Raw genomic sequence first — 23,853 nt, forward strand, 5'->3', positions numbered from 1 at the left:
CCATTTGAACAAATACAGACTATACCGGTGTGGATTAATGTAAACCACATCAATGTGCTGCAGATTACCCAGCATCATACATCACACTCTCATTTTTGACTTTTGATTTTTAAAAAAAAGAAAGAATTTGTGTGAAACAGCAACTAATTCAACAAAAGAATTCTATATCTTTGTGAGAAACTGATTAAAAGCAGCAGAGACAATAGTTTGATTGAAAAGAGTCTTTTTATTTTTATTTTTTCCCCTTGTGTTCAAGTACGGTCCTCTCTCAGCAGGGTCATCTAAGAAGCATGGACACACAATTACACACAACTCGAGCCAGAGCATCTTCACGTGGGACTTCTGTTTCATCTTGATTAGAGTGTGAGGGGTGTGTGTGGGTGTGTGTGTGTGAGGCAGGGGTCGGTGGGTCCTGATCAGCACTTTTAATGTTTGGATCAAGTGAACAAGAGTCCTGTTGTACACCACATAATCATTTTTTTTTTTATCTCCGCAAACACTTTGTTGCATTTAGTGACATCAACATCAGCACATAAAAATTATATATCTATATAATTATATATTTATATTTATGTTCATGTATTTATAGATTTGTTTTCTATATCAACAATCATTCTAGTGATTTTTTTTCTATTTTTTAACCATTGTTTATCATGTTGTAAAACCGGACAAACTGTCAGGAGGAATGCCTTGTTTGGACAGTGATTTTTCAAAGGAACGCACACACACACCCAACAGAGGCATACACGCACACATTACTACACACATGCATGCATAGATGCACTCGCTCAAGGTTTATGTGTGCATTTTGCCACACACGTGCACAAACACACACACGCACACACAAACCCAATCACGCAGCCACACATGCTCAGCCAACACAGAGAGGCAGGTCTGTACATCTACAGGAGGGAGAAGTTACCCAGCAATAAGTACGGCTTCACCTGATTAAAACACAAGAAAAGAGAAGTTACAAACAGCAGAGAGCGTTATCAAGTCATTGTCTGTAAACTTCGACAAAATTCCACCTTTTAGTTCTCAAGGACAAGTCCTTGATCTGTCAAAGTTTGGCACAATGTCATATCTCTCTTTTTCTTTGTACACTGCCATGTACAGTACGGATTTTGTTGAAAGGACCGGTTTTAATGCTAAAGAAATGATGACATACCACTGGATTTGAACACTGTTAAACATATTAAACCTCCCAAACCCTTTTTGAAGACAAAGAGTGTGCTTTAAACATACATCTGTATATTGTTTTGGCAGTGAGAACAAAAAAAGCACTTTTCTTGATTGAGATCTGGAAGCAAAGCTGCTCCGCCTTAAGCTGCTCTCAAGGTCTGATTATGTCCACTTCAAATTTTTTACTAGATAGAACGAGAAAATCACAAATATTACAGGACTTCCTCTCTGGCTGGGAAAGGGGAAAAAGTAAATGAGTGTCCGCTGACATCCATCCTTTTTCTTTTCACGTGCTTCTGTTATTTTGGATTCATTTGTTGTCCCAGTCAGTAGTCAGTCGTGGGAATAAAAATCATGATTTTATGAGCTGCTCATCAAAACAAAAATGTGTAATATACACATATCATCTTTTCACTGTACACAGAAAAATAAAAAAAGGTTTTGACAGTGTAAATATAGAAAAGTAAAAAGAAAAAAAGTAAAATAATGACGATTAAAAGTCTCTTGAAGATGACATTCCTTTAAAACAAATTTCTGAACTTCTACAGGCAGCAAGGTAGAAAAATAATAAAAAATCATAAATAAAAGCTGTGCTACGTTTGTCACTTTGGTGAAATGGTAAACATCCGCTTCTTGCCTTGAGGTTGGTGTGCTTTCATCTTTCTCTGTGCTTTTATTTTTCCTCACCTCCTCTGGAACCTTCATGCCATCTGGGTCTCTCATCTTTCTTTCTCTTTTTTCTATCTTTCGCTAAAGGACGGACCACTTCCTCACTCCTCCTACAGAGTAAAAGCTTCACCTCATCAGTTCTTTCTTTACGCTTTATCCCTCTTCCAATCAAGGCATGTGCATACGCTCTCCCTCTTTTTTTAGTTTTTTTTCCCCACTCCCTGCACAGCTTGTCAAACACACTTCTTCATATCTACTCCCATCGATTCCACTTAGGGATGAAATGGAGCTAACTTCAAACAAATAAAGTGGTTTGTAAAAAAACAAAATGTTTGCATGCACATGCACAGTCTTCTCTTTGTCACTTTGATTTCACTTTCAAGTTTTGTTCCAATTTTTTTGAAGAACTTTTCTGCTCTGGGCAACAAGGTCCTTTTGCAAAATGCCTCTTATATCAACCTTGAGTTAATCAGCTATTAGTCTCCTGCAAAAATAATCCCGTTCACACAAGCACACCCAGACCCCCTCCCTCCCATCGTCCATCGTCCTAGTCGAACTAGACCCAGGAATCAGGTGAGGCCGGGTAGTGGCTGGTCTCGTAGTTCAGTTCGCTGTATGGCCGAGAGGCCGAGTAGAAGTCTACGTAGTTGCCAGTGGACTTAAGGCCCAGATGCATTCGCAGATCTTCCCGCGGGTCTCGGGGGGGTCCGGCAGAGCCTGGAGGCTGCTGGGGTTGGGCCTGAGGCTGGGCCTGTGCCTGCAGTGGTGGCTGTGGCTGGGATGGTGGAGGCTGCGGCACCTGGTCCTCGTAGAAGGCCTCATCGAAGCTCCGGCTCTGGCTGTGAGGTGGAGGCTGTGGTGGCTGAGGCTGGGGGAAGGAAGGAGGAGGGGGGTAGGGGTCGTAGTCTTTTAGCACGACTGCTGATGGGCTGTCCTGTTGTGGTTGAGGGGGCACAACGCAGGGCTGGGCTGGAATCTGGTGGATGGGGGGAGTGTTGGATGTGGTGGAGTGCAGCAAGCGAGGACAGGGTCACAGAAATATAGACAGTGGGAGCAAAGTGATAAGGGGAGGGAGGAAAAGGTAGATGGGAAGGTAGAAAGTGAGCACACGGGAAAAAAAGGGTTTGAAAGGATAACAGAACTCAGATAGGAATCATCTGGGCAGGGGCTCATGCTGTGAATTCTCTATTACATGCAGGCATTTGAGGGGCAATTTTGTATCAAACACTATCACCCACACACACTAGTGCTCAAATATGAGGTGCAATCATGTGAGTAAAATCCCCTTGGCTACAAACTCATTACATTTATTCAGTTAAGTTTAACCATCAGCATCGAAAGCCGAAGCTTTAATTAGAAAATTAAAGCAGTTTAAGAGATCCAACCAAGTTTTCTGTTCTAATCTTTCCACGTCAAAGGCTGTGATGCTTTCTGTTATCCCTCCCTCTTCACCAGCAGAGACATTAAACAGAAGCAAATAATTAGTGCAATCAAACGGGATAACAGTTTTAATTGGCAGTTGGGTTCCTGGTTGCAGCGGTTTGACAAAGCCTGAGCCGAGGGTGAACGTTTGTCTCATGCTCTGCCAGATCATCGCTTATCACACAGAGACACCTTTTTTGTTTGCATCTCGTGTGTCTCTTTCATCGCGCTGCAGTCTGTCCTAATACGTGCTTCACTATGACAGCATATGCCAATTTAAGAGAGCTGTGGTAAAAAACCAAACACACGCGCCACTAATACACTGAGTGTGTGGGTGTGTGTATGAATAAAAGAGAGGCTCATTTACTCACCTGGTTTTGCTTTATGTCATCGCTGGCAGTCAGGTAGGAGTTTCGGAACAATGTTGAAGACCCACACGACACTGGAACTTTATGAATGAATGCAAAAAAGAAAAAGAATGATAGATAACATCACTGCCAATCATTCAAGGTTTAATAAAGTAGGAAGGAATTCCATTATAAAGGGGATAAAAGAAAGAATACATGTGCATTAAAAGAGTACAAAACAGAGCAACAAACATAAAGAGGATTACAGACAATAGAAGAAACAAAAGAGGCAAAAACAAAGAGGAATAAAGGGAAGAAGTAGTGTTGAAGGAAGAGGACAAAGGCAGATATTGAAAAGGTGGTGACGATTGAGACAAACCAAAGTGTGAAAGTAAAATATTATAAAAGTTAACTGATAAGTGAAAGGGGAAATGGAATAAAAAGATTTTTTTTAAAATGACAATAAAGAGGGGCATAAAATAGAAACATTTAATACAACTCTGTCTCTACACACACACACTCACACACACACACACACCTGCCATGCCGTCTTTTCGGGATGTATGCTCTCCTTTGTTGCTATGGAAACCAGCGTTGGTTGCCGTGGAATCATAGTCCATCTTGCGTTCCTTCAGACTCATCATCTCTCTTGGGGAGGCTGGCGCGCTCGCTATCCGTGCACACACACACACACACACACACACACACACACACACACACACACACACACACACACACACACATATTAATGAGAGTAATAAAACCCAGAACAACACAAGCCTTCACACTTTGCCTGCTTATGTTTGTGTGTTTCTCAGACTTTCAAGGTGCACAGTCATTATTCATCATTTAGCCTGTCAGCAGTAAGGGTCACCTCCAAGCGTGTTAAGGAACGTCTGTGAATTCAAACACGCACACTTACAGACACATTATTTAAATAATAAATTATGCATGTGGTGCACATTTTCTCCGTGTGCACAATGTATTAATTTTTCTTCTTTACTTGAAGTGTTTCAGGACGGATCTGAGACTGAAATCAAACAGATTTAGAACAATCAGCTCGCCATGCACTATCCAGCTAATTATTACAGAGTCACACAAACAGTTTGTGTCAGTAAAGTTATTTTAAACAATATAACAACAGGTCACAAATAAGTCCCAAAACTTGCAAATGATGCAGGAACATAAAACTGATGCAGACCAGTGGAGTCCTGTAGTTTCCACAAAAGTAAACAAAATGATTTGGGCAATAAATTAAAAGATAAGAAGTTTTAATATGAATATATTAATACATGTTTGGAGAGGGTGAATTATTAGCTGTAACTGGTAGGAAAATGTCCCCTACAGGGTTTCAACAAAGCTAATAACCAGATTTTATTTAATCGTCACGCTGATGTTTTCCTGCTTATGGTTTCTGCAGTATATCTTTTTACAATCAAACTTCTTCCACATATATTGTGCTATTTAAGCATCAATTTGTCAAAACATTCAGCTCAATCAGTAGCAGAGTGGTATTACCTTTAGTATTTGTAACTTTTTATTTTTGAAGTACTTAATAACTAATAAATCTTTATTTACAAAGATTTTTGTTTACTGAAATCTACTTTTAATGCTTGCTTTTAGCTACTTTTAACCTTTAGAAATGGTTTGAGCTCATTTTAGTGTTTACATTTTTGATACATTTAGTTTTTAGCTACAGCTTTGCTAGTTTTAGGTTTTAGCTAGGATTTTTCTCATTTATGTTTTTAGCTACTATTTAGTTATTTTTGCTTTTGGCTATTTATTTATTTATTTATTTTTGTTGGTATTTTTAGAATCTGTTCTGCTTGTTTTAACCTCAACAACTCAGTTTCAGCTTCTTCAACAAACTTCAGCAAAGTCCTGTTTATATTGTGTTTTTGCAGAAAAATGCACATTTTTCTAGTCATAAATGGTTTAAGAATGTCACTTTCTATATATTTTACACTGTATAAACAGCACTTTTCTATTCTCACTCTTCATATCACGCACAGTAGTTCATGTGAAACTGTTTCTATTATTGCAATTTTTATATATTTTTAAGCTGTTTATTTCTTTATTAACAGGGAAAATTTTACAAACAGAAAGGAGAAAGTTGTTGCAGCCAAGCTCGTTAATTATTATCTTTCCTGAAACCTTCATAAAGTACATATTTATCTTATTGAACAGCCCAGGGTGAACCTAAATGCACCATTTCTGAAAAGCCTGGCACACATACTGTATATACAGTACATTCTACTGTATAAGTCTGAATCTTCCTCATTTTCTCCTTCTCTCTCTCACACACACACACACACATACACACCAACAGATTATAATGTAATCCCTTTACAGCCTACTTCCAGTGCTTACTCAGTACTTCTGATGTTGGCAGTATAATACATTCCTGTGCATCACCCCCTCAGTGAGCTGACCTAAACATTCTTGGAACTAACCAGCACCAGTACATCATATAGAATAGTGTAAGTTCATCAAATGCAGAATTTAAAGTCAAATATCGTCTTAAAAAAGATCTTTAGGTTCATCTGAAAGGTGAATATTGTCAAGCTGTATATGAATACAGAATAGCTAGTGCCAAATGAGTTTTGCTCAGAGAGCAAAATAATTTTATTTATTCTACTTTTAATGTTTAATAGAAAAAAATAGCACTGGAATTTTTTTTTTATCTATTCCTAAATCTTTCATTTAAGAAGAAATTATGTGTTCACACACTCACAGAAATGTCAAATTAAAGGGCACGCACAAATGAATAGTTGTCTTTTTTTGGCTAGCTCATCTTTCACAATATTTTTACATATCTGATATTTATTTTTATCATTTTACATCTTGGCAGACTTTATTAAGGTAGCACCTAAAACCTGTCAGCCACCATGAGAGAAAAGGTAGTTATTTTATCGATGGGACTTGGCCTGTAGCTGCTGGATATAAAATCCTGGGAGACTCATTCTATCAAAACACTGTGAAACCCCACGGATGCATGGGTCTTTTCTCGTTCTGTTTTTCCCCCTAAACTCAGCTCCTCTTTCACAGTTTCATCATTCTCTCCTCACACCAACTCTTTCTCTCCTCCTTGCACGCCATGATTACTCCCTTCTGCTTTGATCCATCTCTGTGGAGTCAGGTTGCAGTCTGGAGCATATGCAGAGAGGAGATACAGACGTATGTGTGTGTTGGAGTGAGCCTGTGCACTGGGGTGGTCTGTAAAGAGTACGAGATCAGAGGCAGAGGTGAGAAGAAAGTAGGACGACTGCAACCAGGTGGAGGAGAATAAAACGAGCCGGTGAGAGGGAACGGCAGAGAGAAGAAAGTGTGAAGAGAGGAAAGGAGGCAGTTCCTCCCCCACCCCTTCACTGTAGCGCAGACACACATAAATTCCTGTATGCACTATGATCTCTAAACTACTTATTTTCAATGTCGCTTGCCAAAGTCAAATCCTCAGCCTTCACATCCTCCTCCCTGCATTAACCATCCCTCAATCCCTAATTCTTCTCGTCTCCTTGCTTTCGCCTGTTTATCTCCCTTCCCTGTTTATCTCATCCCTTCCTCTGTCTCTGTTTCCCCCCCCCCCCGCACGCACACACAAATACAACCTTTTTTTTTTCTCTGCCTCACTTATTCTGTTTCTCTCTTAGCTGGGTCCTTGAAGACCTCTCTAAGCCGGGAGGAAGGAAAAGTACTTTTCTGCCTCATCAGCTTGCTAAGCTCGGTGTGGAGAAAGAACACCTACAGGCTCTTCGACTACTGATGCTAACAGCTAATGCTAATGCGCTCTTGCAAAGCATGAAGGCCAGTGGGCTCAGGCTAAAGGCTAATGATAATCATACTTTACAGCATGACAGCCAATAGGTGGTGAGCAGTGATGCTAAAAGCTATTTAGCCCCAGTATAAAACCGATGGCCTGGTTAATGCGGATGCTACAGGCTAAACTATAGGTATTGATGTATATGTGCTTCCTGGTTGTACACAAGTTCAACGTACATGAACATGTTCAGTGTTTAGATTCTTGTGTTGTGTCACATTTCACTGAACCAAGAGAAGCAGACTTTTAGAAAACTAAAAGAACAGCATGAACAAAAACTCCAAATTTAAACTAAAACGCCTGGTATTACAAAACCAAATCCTGTATTGTTTTGAAATAATCCCCCCTTCCTAATAAAATAATTAGTCATTTTGAAAAAATATGCTTAATGCTTTCTTTTGAAGAGATTTGTGTGTTAAATTTAAAACTGGAGCCAGCAATATTTAGAATAAAGCCTGAAAGCAGGGGAGATCGGTAAGCATAGTGAAAATAACAAAATTTAAAAAGACTGTTTGCTCCACCACTTTATTCATTTATGCCAAGTGCAAAGTTTGCACCTCAAGTTTAAATCTTTGGATAAGAGCCAACAATCAGGCAAACTAAAGTTGTTCCTGGTTAAATTCTGACCAAACACAAAGTTAACCTAAAACAACATTTAAGTAAAAGTCTCCAGAAGTTAAATCTGACTTGATTTCACTCTTACTGAGTCTTTATTTGAAATTGGCTCTTACAAGAGACCAGTTTTTAATATCAAGACAAAGTACCATTATGTCGGCACTTGAGCGGCTTACCGGAGCGGTTATTCGGGGATGTCCTGACGGGAGAGACAGAGGGAGTTCGGGATGAAGAGTAGGGCCTCTGTCTGTCTCGCTCTATTGTTGAAGCAGAGCCCACGAAGTGATGCTGGGAGTAACCATCCTACAAGACCAACAGAAAAAGACGAAGAATATACTCACAACTGAGGTCACTGTACACATAATTTGATAGTAATTAAATCATATCAAATATAAACATTTCACTTTTGACAACATCACCAAGTCATGTAAACGTCCAAATGGTGAATTTCAATGGCCTTGTTCAGACCTTTCACTAAGTATCCATTTTAGGTGATTTAAATGCAAACGGTCAGCTGGGATTGTAAGCATTCAAACCTAGTACTAAATGCATAAATTGGATGTCAATTACCCAGATACACACACATCACATCACACTGTGGGCTGTCAGAGTAACATAGTAACATGATTCAAAGCCATGTGAGCTGTATTTATGTGGAGTTATCTCTTAATAAGCTTAATTACCTAACATATGTAATATGACATAAATAAAGGAGCATACATTGGTGACTGAGGAGAGCTTTGTGTCAGAGCAAAGATTTTAACCCAGCACAGCTTTACTGTTCATGTAACATCATCGTTGTGTTTATTTATGTGAAAATAATGTGACATAACACTATTTAGGCTGTTGTCCTGTGACTGACACAGCACATTGTAGCTCACGGTGATCGCTGTGGATCTAAAAACAATCAGAGCAAACATTACATTACATTATGTCCTGGTAAAGCACTCTGATAAGCAATGAAAGGTCTGAATGGGGTCAATTACATATTTTTTTATTTAGTTAATAATCCATGTTTGGCATTTCAAAGAATTTGCCTTTTGTATTTATCAAAGTCCAATATAAAAATTTAAAAATCTTCATTTTTAAAACATTCTGTTGAGCAGATATTTTAACTTCCTGTGGATAAAAAGATCCAAGCTACAATGAGAGCTGGTTCAAACATCACTTTGATTAGCATGCAGTAGGAGGTGGCACTTCAACAATGACTTCAACTCTGATTCAGCATTGACAAATCCCACAATTCTATTTATAGAGCTGTGGGCTGGAGATAAAGCCCTCTATGTAACTTTGTCACAGCACCACAAAGGCACAAAAGTGTTTCAAGAAAAACTGCAGGCTTACAGACAAATACACAGTGTAAATTAGCAATGACATCATAGTAATTTAGTGAACAACTTCTTTTGTTGGATAAAAATGCTCAAATTAAAACTTAACTCTTTGAATTTTCAAAAAAAAAACCAAAACTACTTTTGATACTGGAGGTCATAGACAAATATATACAGTTGTTCCACATTTCACCATAAATAATCACAAATTTAAACACTTGCATGAACTTTGAGTTTCATTCCAGCATCCTTGTGGGAAAAAAAAAATTAAATACTAACTGTCCGAACATAATTATTGCCAAGCCAATGAGTGTGTATTAGTTTAGAGACAATTGGAGCAAAGCCCTTTTCATAAAAAATAGATTATGAGAGTCAACAATAATCACAGAGCTGGAACCAAATTTAATTTAGCCCTAAGATAATTGGCTACCTCGGAAAAACGAATCATGAGCAGCTGATAGAAGATCCCATCAGAGGTAAAAATGGTCACAGCGAGAACTCGAACACTTACTTCAGGAGTTCAAGGCTGGAGAGGAGGACATGCAGGGGAGGAGACGACTGAAAGACGGAGGAGATGAGGCAGAGAGAGCAGGAGGTGGGACAGGAAGAGACAAAAGACGACAAAAAGTAATGAGGCCAAGGANGGGGGGCGCGAAATGACAGGAAAGTAGCAAGAGGATGATAAGTAGTAGCATGCACAAAGAGGTATGAACACAGCCAGGCACAGCTCTACATTCAGATCTTGTGGCACACAGTAGTTCAAAGTTAGTCTCAACCATTCCCCCCTCATTTTCCCATCTGTTTTTTCAGCACTCTTCCACTCACCTCATTTTATATTCTGGCTCCCCCAGCCCAACAAATGTCATTAAACACAATGTAACCTCCTGATGGCAGTCTGCGCTGCTGTGCGATTAGATACTGTCACTCTGTCATGCTGCTCAGCTGTACACGCTGGTCACTGAATATTGAACGATAAATGTATTCTGCTGAGTGATATATATAAGCTGTCTACAGATGGAGTCCTGGAATGAGCCAGAGGCTTTCTTGAGCAAAATAAGCAAAAGCTGAACCTTCAAATTATTGCCGTCTTCAATGAGAAGGGAGTAAAAAAGGATATTCACATTTTGTACTGACACAAATTATTGAACTTGTACTTTTTCTCCTCCTGTGCCCCATAACTATAAAATTGTTTAATAGGACCCATTTCAGAATCAGTGTAGGCAAATATCACACACCTTAACAACACTAACTTTAAACTGAACACATTTTTGGTGGAAGAAAATATTAATATATACCAAATATACTGAAACAACGTGCCCACGGTCATTACTTACGGTAATGTTTGACCTGAAATAACATCTAAACTTCTTTAGGATTAGCAGATGACACTGCAACACAGTTTGCAAACAAACTATCAAACAAAAAAAAGAAAATTAAACATTTTCTTGTAAATCTGTTGCATTGGATTTCTGATCTTATAAAGGGCCACTAAGAAACCAGCGTTGGCTTTGCAGTTCCTAAATGTGCAAAAAAGTTAATTAAAAACATATTGAAATTGTAATTTTAACCTAATTTATTTTCACTGCTGGCACATGCCAATAAGTTGTATTTTAAAATATCTAATTTGATATATGGAAATGTTATCATAAAGAAATATTGATTTGAAACTTGTTGAGGTAAAATGAAAGTGACTGAATATTTCTGAGACCTCCTTTGGCAAATCAGCAATAATTAAAACAGTTTCAAATTTCAAGAAACATCAGGGCAGCCCATATTCTACCCTGAGAGAATGAAAGCATTTTATTAATTGTACTGTATCTACTCTGTAAGTACTCTGAGACAAACAGTTCTCTGTGCATCAGCCCGATGAATTCAAATCTTTGAACAGTGGTAGGATTTTAAATTAATTTCTGTCAGTTAGAATATTGTGCACAGATCAGCAGGATTTAATGAACCGAATAAATATGACACCCACATCAATATTTGATGTTGGAACCAAATCTGCCAATTGCTTCTGCACTAACTCCAGATTTCAGTGTTATTCTGGGCCAATTTGAAACATTTCAATGTACACATGCATTCATTAGATACAATAGCTCCTTCTAGAGTAAACTGATCTGTCTGGAGCTCACCTTTTCTACACATGTCATCAGATTTTTTCTCCTCCTTCCACCCACCTTCCCCGTCTCTTTCTTTCAGCTCGTACTGTAAGCACGAGAGGACAGAAGGAGTGTGGGTTTCCAGGCAACCGGTCTGCCTGTTGCTCCCACCGCCACCGGATAGTCGGCTGAAGGTCGCAGGACCACGAGGTAAAAAGCGATTAGCGCCTCAGCAAATGAAGTGGGTGTCTGTGTGCGTGTTGCTGGGGGTGTGGGGGGATGTCTGGCGGCACTCACGCCAGAAAGCAATTATGGCACAAATTGTAAAAGGTTACTCGCAGTGAGCGGTGGATCCCCTCTGCGCCTCACCAACCATCGAACATCAGGGCTGTTCGATTCATGTCTTTTTCCCACTCATTTCACACCAGATTCTCAGATTTACAGTTGTGAGCGTTTTACTCACACTTGTTCCATCTGCTCTCACAGGATTTATGCTCCTTTGACCTTTACATCCTCCATTGTTGTTGCTTGTGGTTTTACTGATTCAGAGATTGACTTGGATACCACTGGTGCATCCCTCCCCCTTTTTTTTGTTTTTTTACACACAACCCTGCCTCTCTGTCTTACTGAAACAATGTTCTCACCTCTGTCCTGACAGAGGCTATCTCAACAAACCTCAATCGCGGTTTGATTTAAAAATATGAAATTAAAGATATGCATTCATTCAGGATGTTAGGCCTTTAATTTGAAGAAGTATTTGTCCATAACTAAAAGACACCCAATTGGAGCTCCTGGGAGTTACACGTTCATTGTGATCATCAGATGATCATACCATCTTAGCTTTGTAGGTAACATATAATTATATTTATAACTAAACCTATAACACTTTTTCTTTATAACAGATATGTTTCAATTTGCAGGAACATCCTGAGCATCCTGGGAGACATAATCCTGGCAAAGATGTAGCTGTGCAATCGATGACCTCACACATGGACATCAAACTCAAATTTCTCACTCAGATCACATCCCACAAACACGCCCACATAATGAATTACAAATCCCTGGAACATATTGTAAATCTGTCACACGTATGACAAACACAGCATCTCTCTGACCCTGAACTCCATCTGTCATATGTGTGATTCTGATTTGTGTGTGCGTTTGCGATACAAGTGTGTAATGTGTGCACATTCCGCCGTTTGTGTGTGTGTGAGAGAGAGAACGTGTCTGATTAAGTGTCCAGGACAAATCATTTATCAAGAAATGAGGCACAGCAGCACAACGGAGGCAAGGAGGGACATGACAAAGTGTAATCATTTGAATATGAGATGCAGATTGTTTGTGTGTTTGTACTGGATGTGAGAAAAAAGGGAGGATGCATATGTTTGTTCTGCATGAGTCAGAAAATGTTGTCCTTCTGGTTCTATTAAGGCCCCGTACACATGGGAACCGTTTATGTGATTACGTAAAAGGTTTTTTTAATTATTATTTCAAAACCTGGGTTTACATGAAAATGTCATTTTAACTCTCCGATGGCCTTTGGGTCAAATTGACCCGAAGTTAAAAGGGCTTCTCTACCTCTCTTCGGACTTCAGTTACAACGCCAAATACAGACCTAGCATAAAAACTTCAGTATTTTGGGTCAGTTTAGAAATGGCAAATAAAAAGACTGTTTTAAAAAGAAAAAAAAAAAACATTCCTGTGTGGACAAGGCCTGAAAGTCGGCTTTATTTACAAAGTGACCACGCTTTGGTTCCTTGTTTTCAGTAGAAATCCCCCGTTGAACAGCACTGCCCATTTGTTGTTTACTTAAAAGATGACCCGTGGCTGCGATACTTGAAGCTGTAGATGAAACACTACATGTGCAGCCTCACAAACACGACTGAGGACACATACTGTCCAAATTAACTCTGGTAAAAAGTAGAGCGTTACTGCACTCCGGAGACCATTATACATGATTTATCCTAAAGTCAAAGCTGGTGTTGCTACAAACAAATTCAGGCTTTGGTTTATTAATGACTCCTGCATCACAGATCTTTCAAATCTCAGATGCTATTTTCATACAGTCAATGTTTATTCATGGGTTTGCAACTTTTCCTTTTAGTTCAAAAACAGTTATGCAGCCCTGCCTCTCTATATGATGTGATTCTCTTTTCTTTCAGCTTCTCTCTGAGCCGAGTCTGTTCTCATGGCACTGCTGGAGGAAGTGATTAACACGTCTTTCTGCAGTTTGACAAAAAATAAAATCCTATTTTCAAAGAAACACACACAGAAACAAACATTTACTTCTCCACATCTTGACAGAGTTTTTCATTACCCCACTTCAAAGCACACAGTTCTTTGCCAGAACATCATAAACTGATTCATTACTGACTAATATATTTCTTTTTATCAGAGACCACAAACACACAATCTAAAGTAGGCTTATTTTTTAGCTACAAATACATCATGAATTAACTTCACACTCTCTCCACCATCTCTTTCTCTTCTTTTACCTCTGCACCTTTTTCTCCTTTGCTCTTGCTCACAAACCCTTTCCAGAAACACGTCCCACTCCACTCTCGTCTAAACTGTGTGCTAATCCATGTTTGGATTGGAAGCTAACAGGATTTTTCATGCAGTTAATACCCATGACACAATATGTCATGCAGGGATGTTAACAGTAAAGTCACTTATTTGGAGCTCTGCACTCTTGTGATAAATTCCAAGTCTGAAACCTTAAAAGCAACAATTTCAACAGTCAGAAAATTAAACTGCTTTTATCTAATTGCACAAAGTAGATGGTAAACAGTAAAATCTGGCGGAAATCTGGTTTAAAAGCAAAATGTTAATCAAATGGCACCATATCAATTGGATTTAAATATAAACAATCAGAAATTATGAGGAGCTTCAAGTGCTGCTGGTACTCTATGTGTATACCCAGTGAAGAAAAAAGCTCCATATATACGAAGAACACTGAAGAAATCTTTGTTGGAGAAAGGTTCTGTGTCTAATAAAGTGTCCTTCAGGTGTGATCTTTGAAGTGGTAAGTCATCCAGTCAACTGTGATGCCTTCCAGTGGCAATAATCAGAGCTGTGTGAAGCATCTGAGGCTCAGATGGGCCACATAGGGACACTGTTCTGTGTGATGGTGGGGAATGAGAGGGTGACAAATGAGTAGAGAGTGGCAGAGCCTTCAGGATGAGGCAAGGTCACAGTAACGCCATGGAGGAGCATATCCAAAAATGACTGTACAGTCAGATGGTGCAGACACATGGGATTAGGGTCAGTGGGTTTCATTCTGAGTCAAATGCATTTTGTTTCATTCTTGAAAATGAAGGAAGAAATGGAAATATTACCAGTGGGTTTAATAGTAACACTGCAAAAAAGAAAAAGAAATGAAATGACTGGTTCTAAAATCTCTTCAGTAGATTTTAAAACATTTTAAAATAAAGATTTAGCTTTAAAAGTGGAGCCATAGTTCATACTACAGTGAGATACTGCTGCTGACCTGCCCGTAGCACCTTGTCTGCTGTCTCACTTATAAGGCCACTTTAGGATGTCACAAAGACAGATTCAGCAGCAGCCTTAAACTCCATCATTTCTGACCAATCAGAGCAGACAGTGAAGAGGTACTACATGAGTTTTCATTTCAGTATTAAAGCATGCAATTTCTATTTTAGCAAATTCCAAACGACTGATGAAATGTATAACTTATAAATAAAGAGCGAGTAACATATTTTTGGAAAGCACCTACGATGTCCAAAAATGCTCTGAAGCTCTGTGATTACGCATCTGAAGTTTTAGTGAGCTGAACAGGAGATAACCTTCCTTCATTAAAACTTTTAACTGACAAGTAAACAGGACACAGGATTGGTTATTTTAATCCCAGTTGCAAGCATGTGCAGGGAGTTGCCAATTAAACCGAAACAAAAGGGGTGTGTGTAAGAATGTGGGGTTTCAGAACATATTTGTGTTTGTGTTAATCACAAGCACAAGTGTGTGACATTTAAAAAGGATTAAAATGCTGCAAGGCTCTGTATACTTCTCTTACTTTCTGTTTGTCTGAGGAATTCTTCATAAGCTACACAATAAATACTGGCAGTTTGTATACCATTCAAAGCAATAATGGGCTAAATAACCATTAACAATGATGTTTTAATGTAAGTGCATTAGTGTTAGTGTGTTTATGTTTCTGCATCTTTATGTGTTTAATTTCAAATGAACAAAACCAAACCTCAATAATCCAGAAAGACTTACACAGAGTAATTGATCCTGCAGCTTTGGTGTAACGCAGCCCAGCTGAGCTCCATTATCCTTTTGTCTTATGTGGTCATGACTGACCGAAAGGGAAAAAGTGCATGAGTACATGCAATTCATACAACTAAAGGGTAAAATAACAAGACAGAAACTTGCACCTAGCATTAATCTGTCACCTCTGTCTTGTTCTTTCCAGTCCTCTACACGATCTAAAAGACAACCAGACTATGCAGCATTTTGTGTGTGCTAGAAGATAAAGGTCAGCATGAGGAGTTTCATACACAGCAAGCTGTGACACTGTTCTGACACATCTCTTTTAGAGCCAGAATTAAGGTGCTGCTTTTCATCTCTTTTATTGGATTCTAACTTACAGAAACACTTGATGAGACCTGCTGTTGTGGAGATGTTCTTGCCTGAAATAGCAGATCTTGAGTCATCAACACTGACTATATAATCTCACCAATAAAAGCTCTTCAGAGCTTTACACTTCACCATATTTTCTGCTTCTAACACATCAAGGCATGATTGCTAAATTTCTATATCTTTTTACCTGACAGATGGTAATGTGAGAAGAAAGTTGGTGTGATTCCCCTCACCTGTCAGTGATTTTAATATTGTGCCTGATCCGTGTACAGTACGACATACGGACGCAGTGTGATAAACTACTCATACTCATATCTCTTGAATATAATTACTTCCAGACTGGATGAAAGAAGATCTACTTCATTTTTATGAAGAAAAAAAATAAAAATCTGACAGACTATTTGTTATTCAGCGAATGTTTCCCTTATTTGCAGGCTGCATTGTTACAACAGCAAAGCTAAGCAACAGAGAGCTCAGGGAACTAAAACATGAACTTATTGTAGCCACTGTTTGACTCTAAAACCACACATTTCAATCACTTACAAATGCACTTTTGGTACCGGCTGTGATCATTCTTAGGCCTTATCGATTGCAATGCTCATTGAGTTGGTTTGAAAGCCGGGATAAGGGACAGGGGATAATTATATAACCTTAAGAGAAGTTCCACAATGTTTGGCATTTTATCAGCCAAAAAGACACACGCCACTTCATTGCTCACCAAACACCATTTGCTAATAATCACTCCCTAAAAAATAACTTTAAGTCATTATGGCATGCTCACTGACAGACCCAACTATCTAAGTTCTGTTATACAAGCTTCGGCTCCTCATTGACTGCTATGGTAAAAAAAAAAAAAAAAAAGAAATCTCTGATTGCAACATGAAACAAGGCACAATGACTGAAGTGAGTCATCTAAGTTTACCGATGATAAGTAGCTACTGAATACTCTTGATAACATTTGATAAATAAGTTATCTAATGCACTACTGCATTTTATGTGAGGAAAATGTGTCACAGTATTTCTTTTGTGTTTTTTTCTGGACTGAGTTAGGAAGTTAGACTAGTGTATCTAATGTAGTCTATAAAACAGCAATAAAAGCAATCATTTGATAAAGCTCTCTCAGTTTTTAAATCATCAAGTTCACTGAGAATGTAAGGCCATCATTCATTCATTTTTTTTTATGTGAGGTTGGAGAATGTTAGTATCAAAAAGGGTAATGCTAGAGGATGAGTAGCTAAAAAAAAACGAAAAAAAAGAATAAACAGGTGAGAGACAGGAGGTACAAAACCCCGGAGGTGAAACTGAAGAAGCAGCCTTGAAAAAACAATATTTCTTCTGAGAAAAGAATTTTTAATATAGCTATTTTACAATATATTAGATTTTTTTTTCTCCTTTCAAACTCATATCCTCAGTTTTTTACATTTATCAATTCTTTCAGTTCCATCAGCTACAGTATGACAATAGAATATGAGGTCTGGAAAGGAAGTTAATGCAACGCTTTGCATATAATAATAATAATAATAATAATAATAATAATAATAATAATAATAATAATAATAATAATAATGTGATCCAAGCATTGTGGGGCTTGTGCCCTGTTACGTGTAGAATCTGTGTGCTTGTCAGGTAAGACCAACCTTTGTACTACACCTTTAATTGACTGGCTGGATGAAGCTCTCTACTCCTTGCTTTACTGAGTGGTTTGCTTGTGCTGCAGCACTCTGTCTTTAAGGCACTTTGTGAGAGAAATCCTCTGTGAAAAAGGTTTTTGGTGGGAGAGGGAGGCTTAGGTAAGTTTGGGGTACCCTATACACTTTGCACACAGTTTACTTTTGTTAGACACACTAAGTAAGTAGGTTGGTGCCACCCTCTGTAAATGTTTTCTTGTGGGTGTGTTTTCTTATATTGTTTCTTTTATTTGGCACAACCTCCCTTCCCTTTCTCCCTCACAGTAAGACCATGTGTTTTTATTTTTTTGTAATCAGTACATGTAAATGTTTTAAATACTAAACAACTGCCTTTGTCAAATGCCGTGGTTGTCAAGTTACTTTTCCCTTTTATAGATTGTAACACCATTGGGGGCTCAACCAGGTTATGAACCCAGAATGACTCGACCCGAAGTTAGATTCATACCCACTCAAACTCTGCACAAAACACACTCCAGTAAAATTAGTCCAGCAGTATCCCTGCTACCATCTTTATGCACCGGGCTGTCTCAGTCAATGGTTTCTACAACGGTGGAATGAGCTTTCAGCTGCTACCAAAGCAAAGACATCCCTCTCTACATTCAAGAATCTCTTCTCTTCAGGGAACACAAGCTTTTCTAACCATTTTAACACCCCAACGTGTCTAACCTGCACCTAATTTTATGTGAACGGATTTAGCATTTAATGCATGTCCCGTGTTGAATAGTATTCCCCACATAAAAGTCATGTTGGATAAATGCTTCTGCAGATAGAAAATATATATTTAAGCTTAGCAGTTACTATTGAACAGGTTTTTGCTGAGACTGGAAGTCAACATTACTGACTGGTCCTGACCAGAGAATAAATGTGGTTTAACAAAAACATAAAACAAAATCTTTTGCTGGCCAAACACAAAAAAGGCAGGATGCAAATATGTATTTTTATTGCTCCATTAATGTGTTTTCACAGATAATCGGCTTCACCATCTGCTGTCGTGAAAGCACAAAGGGATCACGTTAACAGAGTATAAGGCCAATTTCCAAAAATAGCAGAGGCTTTTCTATTAATGTCGTTTCACAAAGTCTGTTACAATTATCACCAGTGCTACCTCCACCAAATTAGATCTGTGGCCTCTTTGCCTCAGCTTTTTACTCTTCCTGCTCCTTCATGGCACAGGGGTACGTGGGATAAAAAGTCTTTAAGAGATTAGAGTCTGGAAAGCAAAATAAAAAATAAAATAAAAAATTTGTGTGCATCAAATAGGAAGTAGGGTGTTACAAAATTATCTGTAAAATGGACACAAAGGGAGCAGGATGAATTCAAACCTCCAGAAACTGCAGAATATAATTTGCAGCACACGTACCTTCTTGTAGAGGGAACGCAGGTCTCTGTACTGCCACATACTGCTAAGGACTTGAGAGGCTGCCTTTACCACTTTTGCCGAGTGTCTGGAGAGAGAAGAAGAAAGAGACAGAGTCATTTTTCCTGGACCCTATTTATTTTGATGTTGCATTGCTGCTCTGTCTCTTGTCTTACCAGCTGCTGGAATTTGTAATGGCTTTAAGAGTAAGACAAAACCATTACTCTTTTTCTGAGCAGAATTATTTTCATTAAGCAAAAGCAGTTTTTTTAAAATGTGTTTAAAGGGATAGTCTAGTCAACATTGAAGCGATTTTCTATTAGTACCTTATCAGCCATGACATCAGTCACAGAGATAAAGTGTTGAGAAAAGGGGAGAAGACTTTGTTCAGGCTTGGCTAATGGCTAGCCAAATGAGGGTCCAATTTATATAAGTTTTACATGTTGTCTATAAGCCTGAAAAACAAACAAACAAAACAAAAAGAAGAAAAACTGGCACTTGTTTGAATAGCCATAGCCTAGACTGAGATTTTTGTCTCTTTCTCCATATTCCATGCTCAGTGACTGATATCACGGCTAATAAGGTAATGACCATTGATAGCTATTTGACAGAACATCACATCAAAGTTGACTGGACTATCCCTTTAAAATGACCCACTCTGCCATGATAATAGCTTTCAGTCTGCTGCTCTGCTAAAAAAAATGACTCGAGTAGAAGTAGCTTCAGGAGCTTTTTACCGGCTCCAGACAGAATCAGAAGGAAATGCTTACTTCTGTTTGTCCAGAACTAAAAAAAAAAAAACCTTTTGGAAAACCTTCTGAAGTGGGTAGTTTCTGAGTAAAAAGGAATAGTTCAGAAGAAAAATGCAGTAATGGTCACAGCAGTAAATCCTAACATCTCCTGAAACACAATTTAGCGCAGTTACACAATGTGGCATTCGACATCAGTAGCACCAGGAGCACAAAAAGCATTACCAAATGGTTTTGATTCTTCCCAGATGATAATGGTGAACCATTTTCACAGGAGGCACTTTGACATGACACAGCAGGAAAAAGCACAGGTGTTAGGATGGTTTAATTCTGCTCGGTGCAGATCCTGACATTGGATGTGCTTTTTCACTGTCATGGCTGACTGGAATTATTAACTGAACTGAATCACTAATGGTAATAATTCCTCCACAATTTTTCATTCTGTTGCATATTGAAATGATTCTTTTTGACTGCGGCAATATGTTTTAATCAACTTAAAATCTAAAACTGTATAAAATGAAGCAATGTTTCATGCACTGCTGGGTCTGTTCGGTTGTCTGTACCGTTAGCAAAACACCTCATGAATCACTGAACAGCTTTTGATTAAACTTTCCAGAAAGTAATCATTGTGTTGACATCTACTGATTAACTTTTGGAGTCAACTTGATTTAAGATGACCACCACAGCAAAGGGATCTTAGCAAACACAAAAATGGCTCAGTGAATTTTAAAAATATTGAGCTATTTGGTGTAGCAAAAGCTGAGACAGATCCCCAACTTATACTCTGGACACTTACTACTTAGGTAAGATTCTTATGTAACCATTAACTACTATCTATTGGAGTCAAATATCTGTTAGCAAAATATCTCACAGATCAAGATGGCCACCACAGCCAACTTAAAGAATCCTCAGCCTTTAAATTAATGTATTAGTCGAATGCAGCTGTTCTTTTCCCAAAGCAAAAGTACGCAACTGTGTGAATATTCAACAGAACTGCTGATAAACATTTATCCCCAGTGTGCCTATTCAAAAAAAAAAAGGAAGTTGTTGGAGCTATTAGCTGATAACTACAGTCACCATGAAATTTGCATTTATGGAGGTTTGCTCCAGCACCTCATCTCTCTGTGTAATCGTGCCCTGGAGCACAGTTCCCTTAATAGAATGAGTCTCTCTCCATCACAATAAATCAACATTTGACCTCCGTCTGATAACACTCCGGTGTCATGGCAACCCCTGACCTACTGGTTGCCATAGCAGCTGAGCAGAACACCCTGCTTGGTCTCCCATAGTGGGAAGTTATAATTTAGCTGTGCTTTCTTCTTGTAGTTCTCCAAAAAGCAAACAACAATAAAATGTGCTTAGATGAATTCAACCTTTGCTTTGGATTTTAGTGACAGACTATATTCTGGTTTAGGTTAAATTATTTGTTTATTTGCCTGGGACAAAGCCCGTTAACAAACATTAATATAAATGCACCAGACAAAAACATAAACTGATTATTTTTATAACTTCTCACTAATGTTTTGTTAGTTTCTACATAAACAGAAGTTGACTTAAAGTCATCTATCAACACTAAAGATAAAAATTTATTTTTCAGTTGGTTCTCCTATTATTACAAAATTCAGTCAGGTATAACTATGCAGTGATTATTGACTGGGACATGTCTTCACATTAAAAATGTTACCAGGACTACTTTCTTCCACCTGTGTAATATCACTAAAACTAGAATCATCTTGTCCCAAAAGGATGCAGAAAAACTGGTCCATGCATTTATCACATCTAAGCTGACCTATAGTTATTTTTTATTATCTGGGTGTCCAAAAACCTCTCTTAAAAGTCTTTAGTTGATCTAAAATGCTGCTGCCAGAGTTAGACGGGGAGATCATATTTCTCCAGTTTTTAACTATTCTCCATTGACTTCCTGTGCATTCAAAGCAAAATTTAAAATCTTACTTCTAATATGCAAAGCTCTCAACAATCAAGCTCCATCTAATTTTAACGATCTTATTGTTCCATATTTTCTTAACAGAGCACTTGTCTCTCAGACTGCAGGTTTACTTCTAGTTTTTAGAGTTTCAAAAATAAGAATGGGAGGCAGAGCTTTCAGCTATCAGGCTTATTTCTTGTGGGACCAACTTCCAGTTGCTGTCTGTGAGGCTGACACCCTGTCTACTTTGAAGACCAGGCTTAAGACTTTACTCTTTGATAAATTATATCGTTAGAATTTTCTGAGCTATCCCTTAGTTGTGCTGGAGGACAAACTGACCACCTTTTCTCACACTGCTGCTGTCTTTACTCTCTCTACTCTCCATGTTTATACATGAAATTATTTCTGCCATTAGCCTGTGTTTTTCTTCCCATAGAAAGTACACCTGGACCAATGCTTCTTTGTTTATCCGTGTCTCTTTCCTGTCCTCTCAAACCCCAATTGGACTAGGCAGATGGTCGCCCATCCTGAGTGGTTCTGCTAGCAGTTTCTTCCAAAAATTTAAAGGGAGTCATTCCTTTCTACTCTTGCCAATGTACTGGCAAGAATTAGGAATTGTGACAACTTTAATAACACTTTGTAAAGTAAACACAGACAAAAAAATACAATTCAATTCTTAAATAAGGCATACTCACTTGTCTCCTTTGCTGCGAGCGATGCCAATGAGTTTTTCGATGCCACCAGCATCACGTAGAGCTTTTGCGTTTTCCATGTTCTTGGTGATGACTTCATGCAGTGCGCAGCAGATGGCAGTTACTGTATCGTCGGACATGGCCTTGCTGGGAGTTCCTGTGGTCCCAGAGGTCCCGATGCTGGTGGCGTTATTGTTGCTGCTGCTACTACTGCCCGGTAACCGATGGATCAAATCTCTCATGGCATATTTACCTGAAAAAGAAAGGTACAAAAAAGAGATGTAAAATTTCTGCTTTCCGATGGCTCATACTCCCATCAAAACAAAAGTTTATGACCAGCTATTATGTAGGTATTGATGACAAAAAGAGTGGGAAAAGGGATAATAATGACCAGCAAATTATTGGAAAATGTTCGTAAAGATTTGTTTACAGGGGATACATTTGAAATCCTTTGATGCACACACAAAGAAAAACAAATCAATAAAAGCGACTTCCTCTGATATTTTGGTAAAAAAGCTGACATAGGTAACAAAAAAAAGGATAATTTCCAAAATATGGGTGACAGGAAACATAGAAGAAACAGAGAGTGGGAGTAATTAGTACAGGAGATAATGTCAGATTAAAAAAAAAACGCATGAATATGTTTGGTCAGAGGGTAGAAAAGATGGCGGCGATGATATTTAAAAAATGAGGGGGTCAGAGTGGTGTTAGTGTGTATGTCAGAAAGGAAATGCCAAAAGAAAGAAAAAAAACCATCTATGACTATATAAAGTCAGGCACACAATAAGGTATTCAGTAACATGCTCCTGCTAAATTAAACATACCAAAAATAAAGGTCTAGCATTTCTTGAAGGAATACATGGCCACTGCCTTTGAGGCTCAAGTATTAAACTAAGATCATCTTATGCTGAAAGGAGAGTTATTGCCATTTTGGTTGAATCGTGTAAATGATGTTTTGTGGGAGCTCATGCAATATTGTGAGCTCTCACAATATGTGGTACAGCTAAGAGTATGTATGAGGGATGAGGCTCAGCTACTACCAAAACTAGCCAACTTATAGTCAATTCAGTCTTTACTAATGTCAGTTGGTTGTCCCAAGCCATCTTAAATTGGGTTGACTTTAAAAGTTATTCAGTTGTTCATGTACATCTTTTGATGAAATGTGTTTCATTAAGGGGTTAGGGCCTTTTGGCTCAGGGCTAGGGTCAGGGTCTCCTCAGGGTTCATCCATCCATCCATCCATTCTCTTCCGCTTATCCGGGGTCGGGTCGTGGGGGCAGCAGCCTAAGCAGGGAGACCCAGACTTCCCTCTCCCCAGCCACTTGGGCCAGCTCCTCCGGGGGAATCCCAGGGCGTTCC

General features: G+C 38.6%; 1 protein-coding gene across 2 annotated transcripts in view; it reads right to left on the reverse strand.

The window, feature by feature from the left end:
* Positions 1 to 205: 205 nt before the first annotated feature.
* Positions 206 to 23,853, reverse strand: part of ctnnd2a (catenin (cadherin-associated protein), delta 2a) — a 275,301-nt gene continuing 251,653 nt past the window's right edge. For both annotated transcript variants that reach the window (XM_037973227.1, XM_017429866.3), the window contains 6 exons: positions 22,498 to 22,747; positions 19,130 to 19,214; positions 8,229 to 8,355; positions 4,159 to 4,290; positions 3,645 to 3,721; positions 206 to 2,827 (listed from right to left, as the gene is read on the reverse strand). In XM_037973227.1, coding sequence (XP_037829155.1) covers positions 2,408 to 2,827; positions 3,645 to 3,721; positions 4,159 to 4,290; positions 8,229 to 8,355; positions 19,130 to 19,214; positions 22,498 to 22,747 — 1,091 coding nt within the window. In that variant the 3' untranslated portion in view covers positions 206 to 2,407. The remainder of the gene's footprint in view (positions 2,828 to 3,644; positions 3,722 to 4,158; positions 4,291 to 8,228; positions 8,356 to 19,129; positions 19,215 to 22,497; positions 22,748 to 23,853) is intronic.

This window comes from Kryptolebias marmoratus, linkage group LG21 (assembly GCF_001649575.2).
Source record: "Kryptolebias marmoratus isolate JLee-2015 linkage group LG21, ASM164957v2, whole genome shotgun sequence".
Taxonomy (NCBI): Eukaryota; Metazoa; Chordata; class Actinopteri; order Cyprinodontiformes; family Rivulidae; genus Kryptolebias; species Kryptolebias marmoratus.